Here is an 18,399-nt window from a genome sequence, read left to right as displayed (position 1 = left end):
AAACTGTTTGATACAATCGATAATTTAAATTATTCTAAGTTAATCTAATATACATTGAGGGAGAATCGAATTTCGATATAAGGGAGTTGGCTTATTGCGCTGACTAACTTGAAAAAATATATATATTTTTGTGAGAGAGGATCATTGTGTCTAGAAGGGAGCCCCACCACCTCTCATGGAGCGTGCCTTTCTCAACAGTGTTAATTATGGTTGCATGGGATGAGGATAAGCATGATGGAAGGGGGTCCAGTGGAAAGGGAGGAGGAGAGTGTCAAATTATTATATATATATTTTCAAATGTTTTTTTTTTTTTAATTTGATAAATGAGTATATAAATTTGGGATATGACACATAAAACCCCACACCAAAAACCAGAAGACAATCTAAACTTGTCCTAGAGTCTAGAATTCAATGACTTCCTGAGCTCCCTTCTTAGGATCTTCCCTGCTGGAGACTTTGGAATTGAATCTACAAACACCACCTTCCTGACTTTCTTGTATGGAGCAACCTGTGCAGCCACAAAATCCATGACAGCATCATGGTTTAGTTCACTTATGTGCTTCCTCACCACAAAAGCCACAGGCACCTCTCCACTTTCTTCATCCATGGCACCTGCCACAGCAACATCAAGTATCTCAGGATGGTTGATCAGCACACCTTCTAAATCTGCAGGAGCAATCTGAAAGCCCTTGTATTTGATCGCGTCTTTCAAGCGGTCTTGTAGATGTAAGTATCCATCTTCATCAAAAAACACAATGTCTCCAGTGTGTAGCCAGCCCTCTTCATCAATTGTTGACAATGTTGCGTTGGCATTGTTCAAGTAGCCCTTCATAATCCCTGGTCCGTGTAGCCATAGCTCACCGGTACTTGTTGGAGGCAGAGGGGATCCAGTGTCCCAGTCCACCACTTTAGCTTGCATGTTTGGAGCTAATAGCCCTATTGAAGAGGGTTTCCTAAGCTTTTCGGTGTTGAAACCGCGAGTTCCTACCGCAGTGGTCTCAGTCATGCCGTAGCCCTGAATGAGATCAATGTCAGGAAGGGTTTGAACAAAGTCCTCTATGGTTTTCATGCTCAACTGAGCTGCACCACAAGAAACCTGCTTTAAACTCTTGAGGCTATGAGGGGCCAAGCCATCCTTGGCTCTTGTTGTCAATGCTGTCAATACTGGTGGAACAACTGGGAAGTGTGTAACTTTATACCTATCAATTGCCCTGATCACCTCATTGACATCAAATCTCTTCATCACAACAACTATAGATCCTAAAGACAACAACCCCATCACGAAAAGCGACAACCCGTAGATATGAAACAATGGCAGAACAGCTAAATACACATTATCCAAGCTTGAACCCTCATACTGTGAAGCCTCAAAACGCACAAAATGGGCAATTGTAGCTATGCAATTCCTGTGTGTTAGCATAACACCTTTGCTCACACCAGTAGTCCCGGACGAATACATTATTGCAGCAGTGTCTTGCTGCTTAATCACTGGCCTTGGAGCCAAATCAAACCTACTATAAATAAGCTTATAAAAAACCGAAAAAATGTCCTCCTTCAAACCCGAAAGTGCATTTTCTGGTACCAGAATTGCAGGAATGCCCAATGCTTGTAATTTATCAGCATTCTCAGGTCCAGTAAAAGCATGACATGCTTTGGTATCAGCAATCTGTTTCTTGATTTCTGCTACACTGCTGAGGGGATTCATGGTTGTGACAATAGCACCAAGGTACAAAACACCCAAGAAAGCAATGGGATAGTAAATGGAATTTGGCAAAAGAAGCAAAATAACATCACCTTGTGAGATGCCCATTTGCTGGAGACCAGAGGCCATGGACTTGACAGAAGAGTAGAGCTGTGAGTAAGATATTGCAGACCCACAAGAGGAACCAATGAGAGCTGAGGAAACCCCATCATGCTGGTATGAGAAAATGAAGGAGACAACATCAAGAAAAGGGTCTGATGGGAGGTCAATGGAAAGGTGTTTGCTTTGGTAAATCCCCGTTTCTGGTGAAAACCACCAGGGAAACTGTTCTGCAGCTAAAGCTTTCTGGTTCTGAATGCTTTGTTTTCCTGAGATATGGGAGTTGAAGTTGGGGTTTGAGGGTGTGGCCATTGTAGCTAGCTGGAGAGTACTATAAAAGATTGGATCAGGTAGGTTTCTGTTGTTTTGTATCCCATGGGAGTCTAACGCTCATTTGATCAAACAGTTGGTGGCCACAAATTTCAATGGTCAATAGTGAGTGAGCAAGAGATCAGAAGTGCTATTTTCTCTCCTCATAAATTATTGGCAAACAAAGTCGGTTTGGTACTTGGTGTATTTTATTAGATGGTTCATTGCTTGCTCGGAAAGGAAGGCCATTCTGAGGATGAAAAATCGCCTAGGGCAAGGTAGGCTGCTGCCTACCCCAAATTTTTCAAAAAGAAAAAAATACCCGTATGTAATAGGCCAACCCATGTGAACCATACAAACCTATGCCCACCCAAAAAGCAACCCACATGTATGCATAACCTAAAATTTCTCTCCTCTTTAATTATTTTCTCTTTAATTAACTACCTCCAAATTTTAAGATGTTATGTATGACAACATTGAATCTAATATATTTTAAATAGGTTAGAAGTTATGTGTTCTAATCTATTCTAGGGTTTACTTAAGAATGAATTATAATTTGTTGACTTTGTTGAAATTAATTAGGTCTTTGATTTTTGGAATTTTGTTGAGATATTTGATTTGATATTGGTATTGTTGAGATGTTTGATTTGTTGTTGGTATGTTAATGTTTGATTAAAGGCATTGATGCTATTACGAGAATTTATTTATTTATTTGTTGGAATGTTGGATTAAATATGCTATCTGTTGTTATGTTAGATCACAATTTGAATCCTAAGAAAACAAAGAATTTGTTAGAAATTTTTTCTTTAAAAAAAAAAGTACATATATATTAGAACGAGAAGCTCCCTGCATTATATTGTGTCTTTCGATTTTTTTGTTTAGCGTTTGGGATAAACGGTTCACATATGAGACACCTTTTAACATTAGAATGAGAAAATCACTAAATCAAAAGTTAGTTTACATCTTTTTACGACTTGCTCGTGCCAATTTTGTAACGATCAAAAAATAACAACGAGCCTTATAATTTCTGTTGCTTTCCACACCACAATCCATGCTGTAAGCCCATGACTGTGGCAAAGGTGGGTTGGGTCCACAACATATGATAAGGCTTGAAGTCGCATGTAGAACATCGTGGGTTGCTTGGGCTTGTTGCTAGCAGCCTTTGGGCATATGTGCTTCTGTAGTAGAATGGGACAAATCTAGGCTTGTTCGAACGGCTGGATAAGGACTGTTGCAAGCCCCTTGCATGTGGGTTCCACACCCTAATGCAATAATCACTCTTATCAAAATGACCAAATTATTATTTGATATGTGATCATTTAAAAAAAGACCATATAAAAGAAGTTGGTATAAAATCATAACGATTAGTGTGAACATATGGAGAAGAGCAAATAACTAAACAAAACATATAAAAAGCTCCATGATATATACATAGAGTTTTAATTACGGGATCTTTCAAATAAGTCCATCACACATTGTATTTTAATAATTTGAATAATCTAATTTTTAGATATTTCTTAAAAAATCATCTCTGCAAAACATCACTTGAATATGAAACCATTTGACCACTCAATTAGATGGTTGTTATTATAGTATTTTCTTCAAACACCGTATTCGCCTATTTTGTTGGTCCCAATTAGATGTCTTAATGATTTTCAATTTGCATTATTTTTTGCAATGATGATCTATGAATGAATATTTGAAAAATAGATGGTTCAGATTATTTTTAAAAAATTCATAGGGAAATTATAAAGGGTGTCCCTCAAATAAATTTTTTTTAAGAATTCCTCAATAAAAGAGGACGGTAGAAATAAAATTGTTTTTATAAAAATAAAAAATATATATGAGAGGGGCCCATCTTAGTCCTTAGACAGCTCCTCTTGTTAAAGAAGAACATATAATTTAACATTGAAAAGAGAAATATTACTGATAATTCGAAACCCTAATCTTAATGGCTTGATCATTGATTCATTTACACGTGGTGGAGCACGTTTACAACCCAACCATGCCAAAATCAAAGTAGAATCATTTCCCATCCAAATATATACATGCATTCATAGCTCTGCCAAAACTACCAGAAGCACTAAACCAAGGGGACATGAGCTTCCCAATTTGTACCAAACCCATCCGAAATGCCATAATTGCAAATAGGCCATGATTTCGACACGTTACCTTGCATTGCCTTGCCTCCCTTCCCTTGAAAGCTCCCTCCTCCTCTTCTCTTCTCTCCTCCTCCGTACACCAATTTCCAACCAGAAAGACAAAAGACATGCCTCACGCGCAGAGGCCATGCAAATCTTCCTCCCTTCATATATATAATAATAAATATAATAATAAAAATAATAATCCATTTTTGTAATTTCGTTGGTTTTGTTTTCTTTTTCTCTTCGCCATTTTTATTGTTGCAGATGGATCTCAATGAGAAGCTTAACTGCATGTGAAGTGTTTTTTTTTTTTTTTTTAATATAAAATTTATGTCAACCCAATTAAAGTATGAGTTTGGAGAGGTGGACTATGTCCTAGGCACTGTCCACTCCACGTGCATAGCCATTTCCTAAACTTTGCATTTGCTTCTCAATAACTTGCTAGCCTAGCAGCATCATGGGGAGTAGTACTTTTAGCTTAATAGATAATTACTTTTGTTCAAAAGTGATTAGCAGGTAACATCATGGTTCCACTTATGAAAGGACTCAAGTACTTTAAAGGTGGACTAGCTTATGACCGTCTTAGGGAGAAATAAATTTCTTTTTTTCCTACACGGGTGTAATGTACTCTTCTTTTTATCTCACTTTTTTCAGTTAATTAGTCAAGTGAGAAGTAAGTTAAAGAGAACGATATATTAATTCCACCTGTAACACCAAAGTTTCTCTGTGTTTTGTTACTTAATTAGCATCAGCAAATATTAAATGAAATATGAATCAATACAAAATTTCTGACTCCGCTACTTATTTTTAAGATATTGACAAATTAGTTGGTACCCGATGATAACAAAATATTGAAAGGAGTAAATCTGTAAATTCCTTTATTGACAATGAAGCATAATCGCAGCCATCCTCATCCTCTGATTTAGAATCTAGATTTGTATGTATAGTTGGTAAATTATTATTCTTACTACAAATAGCCACTACAATGTTTGTACATAACAGAATTACAAAAGCTTTTAGCTGGGTACCAAAAAATCTTCTAACAAAAACTAATAGACCTTTATGGAGAAAACTGAGCAGCACGCATCCAAACTGCAAGTGGAAACTCTGCCTCTCTTTCTTTTCAAGTACTTCTTTCCAAGTTCTCTCATTTCATTATATGCTTTGCTTCCACCAAACTCTCTCTCTCTCTCTCTCTCTCTCTCTCTCTCTCTCTCTAAAAAGCAAAGCAAAGCAGAGCAGAGCAGAGCAAACAAACACAAAACAGAAGCATAGAAACTAGAGATCATGGGGAGGCTTGCACCATTGTCAGAAGAGCCCAACATCAACGAAGAAGAAGAGGCCACAAACCGATCAAGCAAAGGCATTCTGCGCAGCACTCAGACATGGAGGAACTGGATCAAAACCCACCTCCCCTCCCTTGCGCTCTTCAACAAGAGGTCTGATTTCAAGGTTCTTCTCAGTGTTCTTGGTTGCCCTCTTTTCCCTGTCTCTGCTCACCCCAAACTGCCCCTCAATGAGGTACTACCACTTTCACAACACTTCCATTTTGTTAACTAATATGAATTGTTTGGCCTAAAAAGAGTTATCGGATTGCAAGTGTCTTGTAGTTCAAGCGATTAAGCCAGAGGTTTAGGTTCGATTCCCCTTCTCCAATATCGCTTGTATAAAAATAAAAATAAAAGGTTCACTTTGGGAGAAGATAATGACTGGCCATTGGGTAAAGAGAGCAAAGTGGTGTCATGGGTCTTCTTTTAGTTTTGTGTTTGGCTCAGCCTTTTTGGCAAGTTGCCATGCTTGTCCCACCATGTTAAAAGGAAGCAGCTTTACCCTTTAAATATGAGATTCAGCCTTCAAAATAATCATGATTATGTACTTAATTCTCTAGTTATATGTATGTTTACTTTCAAACTAATCTTGTGCTTGAACTGGCTTACAAAAAAAGGTGATTTAGGTTGTCAAATGTCCACCCTAAATTCATGCAGAGGAAAGTCTTTATTGTCCCTCTAAATTTCTTTTTTCCTTTCGTAATTATTTTCTTAAGCAGGTGTCCTCTACTGCACAGTACATAATACAACACTTCACAGCTGCCACTGGTTGCCGCAAGCTGGAAGGCAAAGTCAAGAACATTTTTGCAACCGGGAAAGTGATCATGGCAATGGTGGATGAACCCGGCCCTGGCGGCGCCTCATCTTCGAGCACCGCCACACTTTCGGAAAAAGGGTGCTTTGTAATGTGGCAGATGGTTCCTAATAAGTGGCTGATTGAGCTAGTTCTGGGTGGTCACAAGGTAGCAGCCGGTAGCGACGGCAATGTCGCTTGGCGCCACACGCCGTGGCTAGGCGTGCACGCTGCCAAAGGCGGTGTTCGTCCTCTCCGGCGAGCTCTCCAGGCAAGTTCTAATTTCTCTCAATGAGTTGTCTACATACACACAATAATAAAATTCTAACCTCTGGATCTTAATATATATTTGTAATTACTACAAGGCTAGCATGTCATTTATGTCATTAATATTTTCGTTAGATCAAAATTAATTTAACAAAATCTTAGTTTGCTTCCAAAGAATGTTGCACTGGGAAACAGTGTCCCAGGGTACCGGGGACCGGGGACCAATAAATTTGATGTTGCTTTGCTTGTTAGGTACTTGAGTCTTCAGCATGTTTTGTTTGTTTGTTTGTCCTACTTTTCCCCCCCAGCGGCATTGAAATTTACTGGTGACATCCTTTATGGCTTCTTTAATATTCTGAGGTGTGAGCTTGTGACAGTGTACAATTGTTAGGTGGGATAGTGTGCGTGACAATAATAAACACTTCTGTATCGGTACCGCCATCTCTGCACTTGTCACCTTAATTGAAATCAGTAGAAATAAATTGCTACAAGTCATGTAAGAGTTGGCCAATATCTGGCCGTAAACGATTTGTTGTCGTACTGTGAATATGAACCACTAATTAAATCAATTTGTAACAATACGAACATTTGACTTTGTAAGATAAACCTAGTAAGAGAATATTTACCCGCATACAGTAACGGCAAAAAACAACTCATGCATTATACTGTTTTAGTTATTAAACCCCCTCATTATAACCTCTCATTATAGAAGCTCCGTACTTCGAATTCACCGGTGGAACTTTGTACAAGTACATACCACCAGCAAGAACTTAGAAAATATCTCAAGCATCATGATGGGTAACTTTGACAAGTACACCTCTACGTTTGCATCCTGTTGTTGTACATATCTAACAGATTCGTAGCGAGAATTATAAGCAAAGATCTGAAACGACCCAACAAAATGGACCCACGCTAGCTAAGCTCAAATGTACTTTTCAACTTGTATAAACAACCACCACGTTAAAACGGTCCTTTCCCATACTTAATTATTATTGCTCTTTGTTTATTTTCTACTTATTTTTCTATTTATTGTTTAATAATATGTTTAGGTGATCTTAGCAGCCAAGATACCGGATCTTGTTGCATACATTTTTCCCACCGTTCTCCAAGTTTAAATGGCATTTGGAAATTAATTATCTTTCTTTTTGTTACATTGAAAGGAAAGAAACCCTATTAGAATCGATTCTGGGTGCCATGAAAAAGGTGGTGGATTTGATTAGTCTTTTTATTGAAACTCTTCTGAATTTTCTTAATTATTTGGTGTTACGAATTCATTTTTCATCTGTGTCAATTCTTGACGAACACGAAGACTATTGGATGTATTGAACTGGTCACAAAGTTAATGTATTTAATAATTCGTTGAAAAATTATAATAAGTAATTGGTTATATGCATGTGAGTCTCACTACTTTGTATTAGATCCTGCTGCAGACATATTATATGAGAAAGCTACAAAAATTCCTACAAATTTCAGGTTCAAATTGTATGGTTAAATCTTTTTTCTTTTGTAATTTTTTTGGTGTAGGGACTAGATCCAATGGCAATAGCAGCTGTATTTTCCCCCGCACAGTACATGGGGGAAAAGCAAATCTCGGGCGTTGATTGCTTTGTCTTGAAATTGTCAGCTGATCAAACGGACCTAACTGAACGAAGTGATAGCACAGCAGAGATGATCAAACATGTAATATTTGGCTACTTCAGCCAAAGAAATGGGCTGCTTGTGCACTTAGAGGACTCGTACTTAACCAGGATCCAATCACCTGGAGCCTACCCTACCTACTGGGAGACCACAATGTCAACGAAAATTGAGGACTATCGAACGGTGGAGGGCGTGATGATCGCGCACGCCGGTCAGACGAATGTGATCATCACACGGTTCGGGGACAATCTAAAGATGGGGGCGGCGATCACACGGTTGGAAGAAACATGGACCATTGATGATCTTGCATTCAACGTCCCTGGCTTGTCCATGGATTGCTTCATTCCTCCTAAAGAAGTACAGAAAGATTACCCTAAGAAAAACTTTGATTGGAGATCACCATTGCATTGATGATGATGATGATGATGATGTTGATGAGTTGATAAAAAAGGATTTGGCTATTTTGACCTCCCAAATGGCTATATGATATCCTTGCATGCCTTATGTGAGATAGACAAAGGATTTAAGTGTAGATACAGTTATTCTCAAACATATATGCTCTTTCTTTTGTATATCTTTATTTTTATTTTATTTTAGGAAAGATCTGAGATGTCAACTTCCTCATTGGATACAAGGTCTTAAGATAATCGTACACCTTTGACTTTTACAAGTAAAGTGAAGCAGATTTGAGATTTTATGAGAGATCTATGTCTAAAATATAGACAATCTCTATTTGTATGTACATTTCTTGTGTTTGAGATTTTTGGTGGCATAGTTTTGGTTTGAATTCGAATCATGTCCCTTAGCTATGCGTTATGCAACAAGACAAAACAGAGTTTAGGGGAAAATTCTAAAGCTTAAAAAGAATAAAATAACCATATTAAAGATAACAAATGAAATACTTAGTTTTAAGGAAAACAAATGAAATCCTTTATGTAGTTGTATTTCTCTTATTAATGTTGAAAGATATTTCAAATTTGAATAATTGTTAAAGGAGTTTAGAATTATGTTACGGTCAGTCGCACACGTGAGTGATTCCTGATTATTGATGCATGTAAATTTCACAATATATTAGTGGTGGCTAAAATGTGCGTGGACCACTCACCGTAGCAAAATTCATTAGTCTATCAAACAAATTAAACAAGATCGTATAGCCAAAAAAAAAAAGGCTAGTTTGTTTTGGGGTTTCATTTAAAGTAGCCTAGTATAAGCATGAAGGCTGAAAGTTGCAAGTGAGCGAAAAATGGGACTGGTTCGTTATAGTCGTTGGGCTTCGCGCCTCAAAACATTGAATTCCCAAACCAAGCCGTTACTCTCCTTCTCCTCTTCCTCCTCCTTCTCCTCCGCCACCACAGCCGACAATGAAAACCCAGGTCGACCCGGACCGCCTCCGATCCGAGTCGCTCTCACCGAGTCATTCGGTCGAGGCGTCTTCGCGACCCGGAAAATCGAGACTGGTGAGCTCATACACACGGCCAAACCCGTTCTCTCTCACCCTTCTCTGTCAACCATCCACAAGGTCTGTTATTGCTGCCTCAGAAAGCTGAAAACCACAGACAGCTCTCAAGCCCAACGTGTTTCGTTTTGCAGCGACGAATGCCAACGACAAGCAAAGGTAGGCAATTCAAATTGTGGGTTTTACCCACCAACTGTTCGAGCTTTTGTTTCTGAAAGAAGTGCTTTGTTCGGCTTCCCTTGATGTTTGAGTCCGAGCTTACTTACATTTTTTTGGTTAGGGGCTATTCTTTGATAAGTAGATTATGTTTTGGGTTTATGTAACTTTCTTCTTCTTCTGCTGCATGATGTATAGGGGTTTCATGATATGGAGATGAGAGCAGATTGGTCAGCTTACGATGACTATTGCCGGTATGTGTGCTTCCTGCATTTCGTCATTCGTTGAAAGAGTAAATTCCTCAGTTTCCTGCCATTCTATAGCAATGCCTCTCATGTGGTCTCTTCTTCATTTTGTGTGGGGAACTTCTCCGCCAAGTCATACCATTGCTCCTAGTTGCACTCTATGTACTCCTATTTTTCCTTGCATGAGCCCCAAACTGTTTTTACATGAAAAGGAAATATAGTTCATGTGAAATGAAAACTACTAATGTTCAACTTCCGTATTTTCTTGTGCTCCCAAATCCCGTAACAATTTTCTATGAAAAATAGCTTTCGACATATTTTGTTATGCTGGTTTTTAAATTAGTCTGTCAAGTCAGAAATGCTTCCAACTTGGTGGTGATAAATATTTACTAATTGTATTATTTGTACTGGTCTCTTTCTAAAGGTCTCGTGGTTTGAAATATCCATTACTTGTGAAGCGGTTGGCTTGTATGGTCATGTCAAGAGCTGCATTTGCCAACCTTCTTGACATACTCCAACCTGCTAGCTTATCTCCAGAGATGATTGTAGAGGTCAGTACCTTTGCTAATTTGTTCTATCATATGATGAAACTAGAATTCGAAAAATGAAAGTGTATCATGATTTTGTTGATTTTACTTTTCTTCTTCTAATGTCCCACTAAGTAGAAGGAGCTTCAAAACATGTTCTTCCCTCTTCTCCTAGTAAACAAAATTCATGTTCTTGTACTGGGCATGTGTTTGTAATGTTTCCAGAACAATTTCAACCTTCATGCTTTCCCTTCAACAGTAATTTCTTGGGTTCTTTGTCTTAAATAAAGTAGGAAATATTTTCAAGTGTAGGGACAAATGCATTATTTTGTTTGAGTTCTTAGAGACTGAGAAGCTTAAATTTTTGTCTGATTACAGTTCGTTTGATCTCCAAAGTTTCCCTGCGTTTTGTCAATCTGAAGTAAGTATTACCTGAGAAAAATATTAATTGGTTTATGCATTAAGGTGACAATTTTCAGATGGAAGAGGGTTTTGGCTTGCTAAGGAGTGCCTTTGAAAACTCAAATATCACTGGTGAACAGATGTCATGTATCCTCCAATTGCCTGAAAGTTAATATTACTTTCCATCTTAGATTTTATTTCACTTGTACTTTAGCAGCAGCAATTGGGTAGGGAGAATGCTTTTCTTTGACATTAGAAGTTTTAACTAAACAATGGTACATTGGTGTACTGGCACGGATTCGCATTAATGCATTTCGAATAGAGTTGGTCGGTGCATTGTATGATGATCTCCTGTCATCATTAGCAGCCTCTATAGAATCTGAAGCTGCTGTTGGGAATGCTGTTTATATGCTCCCATCCTTCTATAATCATGATTGCGGTAAGCTCTTCTTGTCTTCTGGTAAAACTTTTCACCCTCATTTATTTTAATTTCGTGGAAGTGAGATTATACTTTATTTTATAGAGAGAACATAGATATATAAGAAATAAAGTCAAACCAATATGTGCCTTTGCATGTTGAGCTTATTACATGGAGTCAGCTCAGCACAAAAGTAATGAAGGTTTTAGTTCCAGTTAGTATCTTCCAGATGTTTATAAAATTATTTAATTGAGAAGTTAAATGAAACTTAATTTAGACATGTTATAAGACATTGAATAAAGTAGTTTGCATGCTATGAGAAACTGCACTATGGATCTCTGACTGCGCCTAGACACCTCTATCATCAATCTCATGTCTGATCATTTGAGAAATTTGAATCAGCTGGATGTTTATTTTTTTATTTTTTTTTACTACAGATCCAAACGCCCACATTATATGGATAGAGAATGCAGATGCAAGATTGAAGGCCCTTCGTGATGTGGATGAAGGTTTGTGTAATGTGCAGTAGTTTTAGTAATATTTGCAGTTATATACATGTTGCAGCTGGTTGTTTACTAAGGAATGTTACAGTGAATGATTAAATTACTGTAGGGTAATTCTAGAAATCATTGGAGTTGAGGATGATGTGCTGATCTTGAAGGGTGACATTGCACCTTAATTGGTGGGTGTGATCACCTCAATTCGAGGGATATCTAGAATTATGTCCAACAGTAAGTAATTTAGGCTTCACTGTAATATTCTCTTCTTAAACAAGCAGCTGCAATATGTGCATAGTTGTGACCGCCCTCAATAAAATGAAGTGAAATACCTGTCCCACCATCTTATTGTTAGCAACTATGGGCATTGATTTAGGGTTTAGGAGCGTCATATTTTCATGAATAGCCTTGGCATCCCTGCAGACATGATGTTTTCATTAATGCAATACTTGTCCGAGTGCCACCATCTTTATATTGACCGTCATAATGCATCTATGCTAAGAGTATTGATTCAACATCAAGAAGTTGGTGGAAAGTAAGGTGTCCAAGCTGTTGCTTCAGACACATGTGTCCTAGACGATTTGTCGTAACCGTATACCATTAGTAAGTGGCACATTAGTTATTGATAAAACTACATGAGAAGAGCTTAGCCAGTAAAGCTCTTAATAATTTTCAGAACCATTTTCTCAAACCACTTTTTTAGATGAATGACCGTTGATTTATAGGCTATTAGCTTATTATATATGACTTTGGGCTAGGGCAGCTGGTCTATAAGCAGATATGACTTTGCTGAGTGATACTAAATGGGGACCAGAAAAGTACATTAGTATTGAGTATGTTTCATTTTCAGGTGAAGAGCTCCGGATCTGCTATATCGATGCAAGCATGGATCATGATGCTCGGCAGAGTTTCCTGTCCCATGGGTTTGGTTTTCAGTGCAATTGTCATCGATGTCTGACTGGTGATTAAGGGTGTTATTTGAGAACCTGGCTTTTAATTAATCCATTAATTTTAAATTTAGGAGGGAGTTTCAAATATGAGACCTCTTCCAATCTTTTGGATGATAAATTTAGTTTTTTAATGAACATTTTGCTATAACTTCAGTTATGAAGGTAAGAATACCGGATTTTCGGTTTTCGGGCATTTGATTTGTGTGTTTTTTATTTTTGGTTTGTCTATGGGTCTTTGATTTGTGTTTCATTTTGTTGATCCCTGATTGTTGGGCCAATCTATACAAAAATTCATTTTATATGCATTAAGAAACTCATAAATTGATAAATTGGGATGCAATATCAACATGATTTAGGAATTAACAAAAAAAATGAAATTGAGAAGTTGATGCAATGGCAGCATGATCAATAATGATCCAGCACTTTATGTCCTTCCGTTGTGTTTCATACAAACATGTTAACAAATACCACCCTAAACACAACAAACATGTTGATATATACCACCCCATTAGAGTGGCGCTATTATCACCCTCAGACCTATTTCCTCACCAATTTTTTACAAATATATTAGTTTAAAACAATTAATTTATTTCTTAAGAAAAATTGATAGAATTTTTAAAATAAAAGAAAAATTGAAGGACTACCAAGGCCGTCATGGATGTTCCTCGGTTAGTTGGTTGTGTTACCCACCATGAAACATGTGAAGGAATAAAAAGGAAAAACTCGTTTGTGCATTTAATCGAACACCTCACATGCAGACATGGAAAGCCAAAAAGATTGAAGTTTGCGTCTGCCGGGAGTCGAACCCGGGTCTATTGCTTGGAAGGCAATTATCCTAACCGTTGGACTACAAACGCTGTTCTTGGTAACTAAGCGCTACCAACTTATTTATAATAGAAAGGTCGGAATTAATACTTGGAAAAAGAATGACAATCATGGTCATTTTATTTTATTTTTATTTTTATAAACAGATCAGGTCAACTGGTTGCATGCAGGGGCGGAGCTAGAATTTCAAAGTTGGCAAAGACAACGTATAAAATACTAGTATAGAAAATACATAAATATTTAAAAATTACATGTTAAAACTAAACATAGTTAAGTTATTCATGTATATTTTATTGGAGCGGGGTCATACTCAAAATTAACAAAGCCTCTTTAAGTTACTATTTGCAATATGAATATAGAGTAGAGTTTTAAAATGGGGTTGCCAAGGTCACCCTTCCTCTAAGAGTGGCTTCGCCACTGGTTGCATTAATAAATATTCATATATCTAAATATTTCTTTTTGCATTAAATTGATAAAAGAAAAAAAGTATATGATTATTTTTTCAAAGTGCAAATAACATTTTTCTAAATTAAAAAAAAAAATCATATAGTAAGTAGGTTGAAATTTACGAACTTAAGTACGATAACTTTTTTAGAGTACAAATAACAGTTTCAAAATAGAAAATAATTGACATAGTAACGTAGGTCAAAACTGACGGGCTTGGCCACCAAAATTTAGTGATGGACCCGACTAACCCCAGCCCATTGTTCATTGCCCCACGCCCTTTTTTGCCCTTCATTTTGGGGGTTAAATTATATAGGCACATAAAAAACGTACCTCACCCAAGAACACTAATCAAACATAGTGAAGATGACAAGAGAGTTCCCGCCAACTTTGCCGTTGGTAAAAAAGTGTGAAAGGGGTTGGCATAAAGAGTGCCCTTTTATCCCAAAATAAAATCTCCCTATATAAGCACCAACACCATTTCCATATATTCACCTAACTGCTATCTCCCTCCTTCAAAATGGTCTTTGCCTCACTCTCTTGAAACCAAGTTCAAAACCAGACCAAACCAACCCATCTTTCTTATGTTACAGAGCCCAAGTAGTTTACTTGCCTTTTTTATATTTGGTTCAGGAAGTGTTTAGCTAAGGTGTCAACCCAACCATGCATTTTTAACTGCAACAACTTTAGTTTGTTAAACCTTTTTTTTTTCTGTTCTTTTTCATATGATTAACTTTGTCTTTCGTATTTTCCAGTTTTGTTGGCAGTGATGGAAGCTGTTTTCCTCAATTCTTTTTCATCACCAACAATTGCACCAGATAAAATCTTGAGAGTGTCTGATCACAAGAGGGGCTGGTGCTTGTTGAGGAGAAAAAAGAGTGTAATTTTGTGCCAAGGGTCTGGTGGCAATGCCATCAAGACTATTGGGTTTTCTTCTAAAGCTGTGAAGGATGCAGGAAACCTGGTTTTGTCTCCAAATGATCAGAAGAGCCAGAAAGAGAATAATATTGCAGTGAAGGATTTGGTGTCTTTTGGTGGATCACCACCATCTACTTCTTTGGTGGAGATGCATGATGGCATTGGGATTGTAAAATTTCTTAGAGGAAAAGGGTTTTTCATAACTGGTGCAACTGGGTTTCTAGCAAAAGGTATACACTTGTATCTTTATCATTCTTCAAATGCTCATTTGCCATGAAATTAGAAAAAATATGATAAAGACCTTGATGTGTTATGTGAATCTTATTTTTCCATTTTGTTAAAACTGTCCAGTTCTTATTGAGAAGATATTAAGGACACAGCCCGATGTGGGGAAGATATTTCTCTTGATCAAGGCGAAAAACAAGGAAGCTGCAATGGAAAGATTAAAAAGTGAAGTATGTTTCTCTGTGGTGTTGTGTTTCATATGTTTCTATTTGATGTTGAGTTTCTAACCTGCTCAAATCCATTCATTATTTCTACTTCCTGGCCCTTACTTTGAATTTTGGTGTTCGGTTGCGGTGCAGATCATAAATGCTGAGCTTTTCAAGTGTCTCAGACAAACTTATGGAAAATCTTATCAAGCCTTCATGTTGAGCAAGCTAGTTCCTGTGGTAGGAAATGTCAGTGATTCAGATCTTGGGCTAGAACATGATATAGCTGGTTTGATTGCTAAAGAAGTTGACGTCATTGTAAATTCTGCAGCTAACACAACATTTCATGAAAGGTTATATGGGCTTTTACCTCTGGAAGTTCCCATTTCTACACTAAATGTGTTATGAACTTCTCTATAAGACTTCTGATTGTGATAGATTTTCATACCATTCTGTTCCGCAGATATGATGTGGCTATAGATATAAACACAAAAGGACCTTGCCACCTTATGGCCTTTGCAAAAAAGTGCAAGAAACTTAAGCTCTTCCTGCAAGTATCAACAGGTAAGTAAAATGTGTGGAGAATCATGGAGTATTAGAAACCGATATCTATAGGTGATTGCCTTCTATAAAATTGCTTTTGCCAATTCTAATTTTAATTAAAAATCTTTGCCCTCTCACTTGCAGCATATGTTAATGGACAAAGGCAAGGAAGAATTATGGAGAAGCCATTTTATATTGGAGAAAGCATAGCAGGGGAAAATTACATATCTGAAACCCCACCCGGATTTTATCCCCTGGATGTTGAAAATGAAATAAATCTGGCTTTGAATTCCAAAGGAGCTTATGCAAACAATGAGGTGGCTCAAAAGATGAAAGAGCTGGGTTTAGAAAGGTAAGCGGCTTGACTTTTTTTTCTTCCCTTCCTTTTGCAATTTTCCTTTCCTTGATGCTTTATTTGGTTTCCAAGAAGATGAACACTGAACCATTTCATTCATTTCTGTTACTTCTAGACTTGTAAAATTGATAAGGTCTTTGTTTCCCATCAGAAAGAATTGGTTTTCACATTAATGGACAAAACTGGGATCTGATGTCTTTGACATGACAAAACTATCATCTAATCAGGGCCAGAAAATACGGATGGCAAGATACATATGTGTTCACCAAGGCCATGGGAGAAATGCTGATTGATAAAATGAGAGGTGACATACCAGTGGTTATTATCCGACCTAGTGTCATCGAAAGCACTTGCAAAGAACCATTTGCCGGATGGATGGAAGGAAATAGGTATATCTCAAGTGTGAAGTTACCTTGAAATTGAAATTGCTATAACATATCTCACCAAAGAAATTGCTTTCAGTGTTTCACATAAAGCTTTGAATTAAACCTCTATTGTCCCTATTTTCCCAGGATGATGGATCCAATTGTTTTGTACTATGGAAAAGGGCAGCTCACAGGTTTCCTAGTAGATCCAAATGGGGTACTTGATGTGGTAATTATTAATCTTTTATCTATTTCATTTGACCCTTATGCATTGTATGTATACATGACATTTTGAGCAATAGATTGGAGAAGAATTTTAGGAAGAAATGACCAAATATGTAGCAGAAAAAGTATGCAGCATCCATATATGCATCTATGTATGTATCACATATTCATTCCCTGAATAGTTGCTGGACTCTTGGCATGACTACTTGCAGGTTCCAGCTGACATGGTTGCTAATGCAACCTTGGCGGCCATTGCGAATCATGGAATGGCACAGAAAAAAGACATCAATATCTACCAGATTACTTCCTCAGTTGCAAACCCCTTAAATTTCCAAGAACTAAGTACACTGCTCTATGAGCATTACAGCTCCTCACCATGCGTGGACTCGAAAGGCAGGCCAATCCAAGTTCCATCGATGAAGCTCTTCAGCTCAATGGAAGATTTCTCTGCTCACATTTGGAGAGATGCCCTTCAACGAAGCCAGTTAACAGCGTTAAATTCCTCAAATGGGAAACTGTCTCGGAAACTTGAAATGATCTGCAGAAAATCAGTTGAGCAAGCAAAGTACTTGGCTGCCATTTATGAGCCATATACTTTTTATGGTGGAAGGTATGATGCATTGAGCAATAGCATTGTGACTCTTCACTAAAACTAAGATCAAGCATGAATTAGATATATAAATTTATATTTTAAAATAAATCACTTGCTGCAGGTTTGACAACAGCAATACTCAGAGACTAATGGAGAGGATGTCTGAAGAAGAAAAGAGGAAGTTTGGATTTGATGTGGGGAGCATAGATTGGAAAGACTATATTACAAATGTCCATATTCCAGGTCTTAAGAGGCATGTTTTGAAAGGCAGAGGGGTGTGTAGCTGAAACAATTTGCTGTCTTTTGTTACCCCAATACATCTCAAAGAGTCCTACAACTAATTTGTAATAAGCCAATATTACTTTCTCTTCTTCTTTTTTCCTTCTTAGCCTGAAAATCTGGTGGGAGATGAGGTGCAAAAAAGAAGTGTTGCCTCTCTCCTAGTGGTGTAACTTATTTCATTAAACTTCTAGCATCCATGGTCTTGGGTTTTCTCATCAGTTCTTGTAAATCTTCATAGAACCTGAGGTTGTTTGGTATATCTGCATGGAATAAAAATCAAGAGCTCCACTTATGGCAACTGGATCCAAGAAATTAATTAAAAGGTTCGATCTTGAACATAGGATATGGTTGAGGTAGTAAAGTTGAAGTATAAATAAGGGGCTTGTAACTCAAGTGGTTATGAGCATTTACTCATGCACTCGAGGTTCTAGGTTCAATTTCTCCTCTCCAATATCGCCTGTATCAAAAAGTTGAAGTACAAATTATTC

At 37.4% G+C, this 18,399-nt stretch overlaps 4 protein-coding genes and 1 non-coding gene across 5 annotated transcripts; 3 read left to right on the top strand and 2 right to left on the bottom strand.

The window, feature by feature from the left end:
* Positions 246–2,542, bottom strand: LOC18769172 (4-coumarate--CoA ligase-like 6). The gene has a single exon (XM_020567696.1). The coding sequence runs from the start codon at positions 2,111–2,113 to the stop codon at positions 395–397; it is 1,719 nt and encodes a 572-aa protein (XP_020423285.1). The 5' UTR covers positions 2,114–2,542; the 3' UTR covers positions 246–394.
* On the top strand, positions 5,168–9,067 carry LOC18771324. Its single transcript, XM_007202026.2, has 3 exons — positions 5,168–5,775; positions 6,302–6,646; positions 8,167–9,067. The coding sequence occupies exons 1-3, from the start codon at positions 5,542–5,544 to the stop codon at positions 8,689–8,691; spliced, it is 1,104 nt and encodes a 367-aa protein (XP_007202088.1). The 5' UTR covers positions 5,168–5,541; the 3' UTR covers positions 8,692–9,067.
* LOC18771810 (histone-lysine N-methyltransferase ATXR4) lies at positions 9,359–13,124 on the top strand. Its single transcript, XM_007204246.2, has 7 exons — positions 9,359–9,895; positions 10,091–10,146; positions 10,562–10,688; positions 11,144–11,213; positions 11,326–11,505; positions 11,922–11,993; positions 12,832–13,124. Exons 1-7 carry the CDS (start codon positions 9,524–9,526, stop codon positions 12,948–12,950), a joined length of 996 nt encoding a protein of 331 aa, XP_007204308.2. The 5' UTR covers positions 9,359–9,523; the 3' UTR covers positions 12,951–13,124.
* TRNAG-UCC lies at positions 13,717–13,788 on the bottom strand. Its single transcript has one exon. It is a non-coding gene; the product is annotated as a tRNA-Gly (tRNA).
* Positions 14,682–18,191, top strand: LOC18769251 (fatty acyl-CoA reductase 2). The gene is made up of 9 exons (XM_007204748.2): positions 14,682–15,348; positions 15,470–15,573; positions 15,703–15,902; positions 16,013–16,113; positions 16,237–16,444; positions 16,675–16,836; positions 16,960–17,041; positions 17,250–17,647; positions 17,751–18,191. The coding sequence occupies exons 1-9, from the start codon at positions 14,970–14,972 to the stop codon at positions 17,914–17,916; spliced, it is 1,800 nt and encodes a 599-aa protein (XP_007204810.1). The 5' UTR covers positions 14,682–14,969; the 3' UTR covers positions 17,917–18,191.

Source organism: Prunus persica, chromosome G7, assembly GCF_000346465.2.
Source record: "Prunus persica cultivar Lovell chromosome G7, Prunus_persica_NCBIv2, whole genome shotgun sequence".
NCBI lineage: Eukaryota > Viridiplantae > Streptophyta > Magnoliopsida > Rosales > Rosaceae > Prunus > Prunus persica.
The sequence above is the reverse complement of the archived record's forward strand: the minus strand, read 5'-3'. Positions and strand labels throughout refer to the sequence as shown.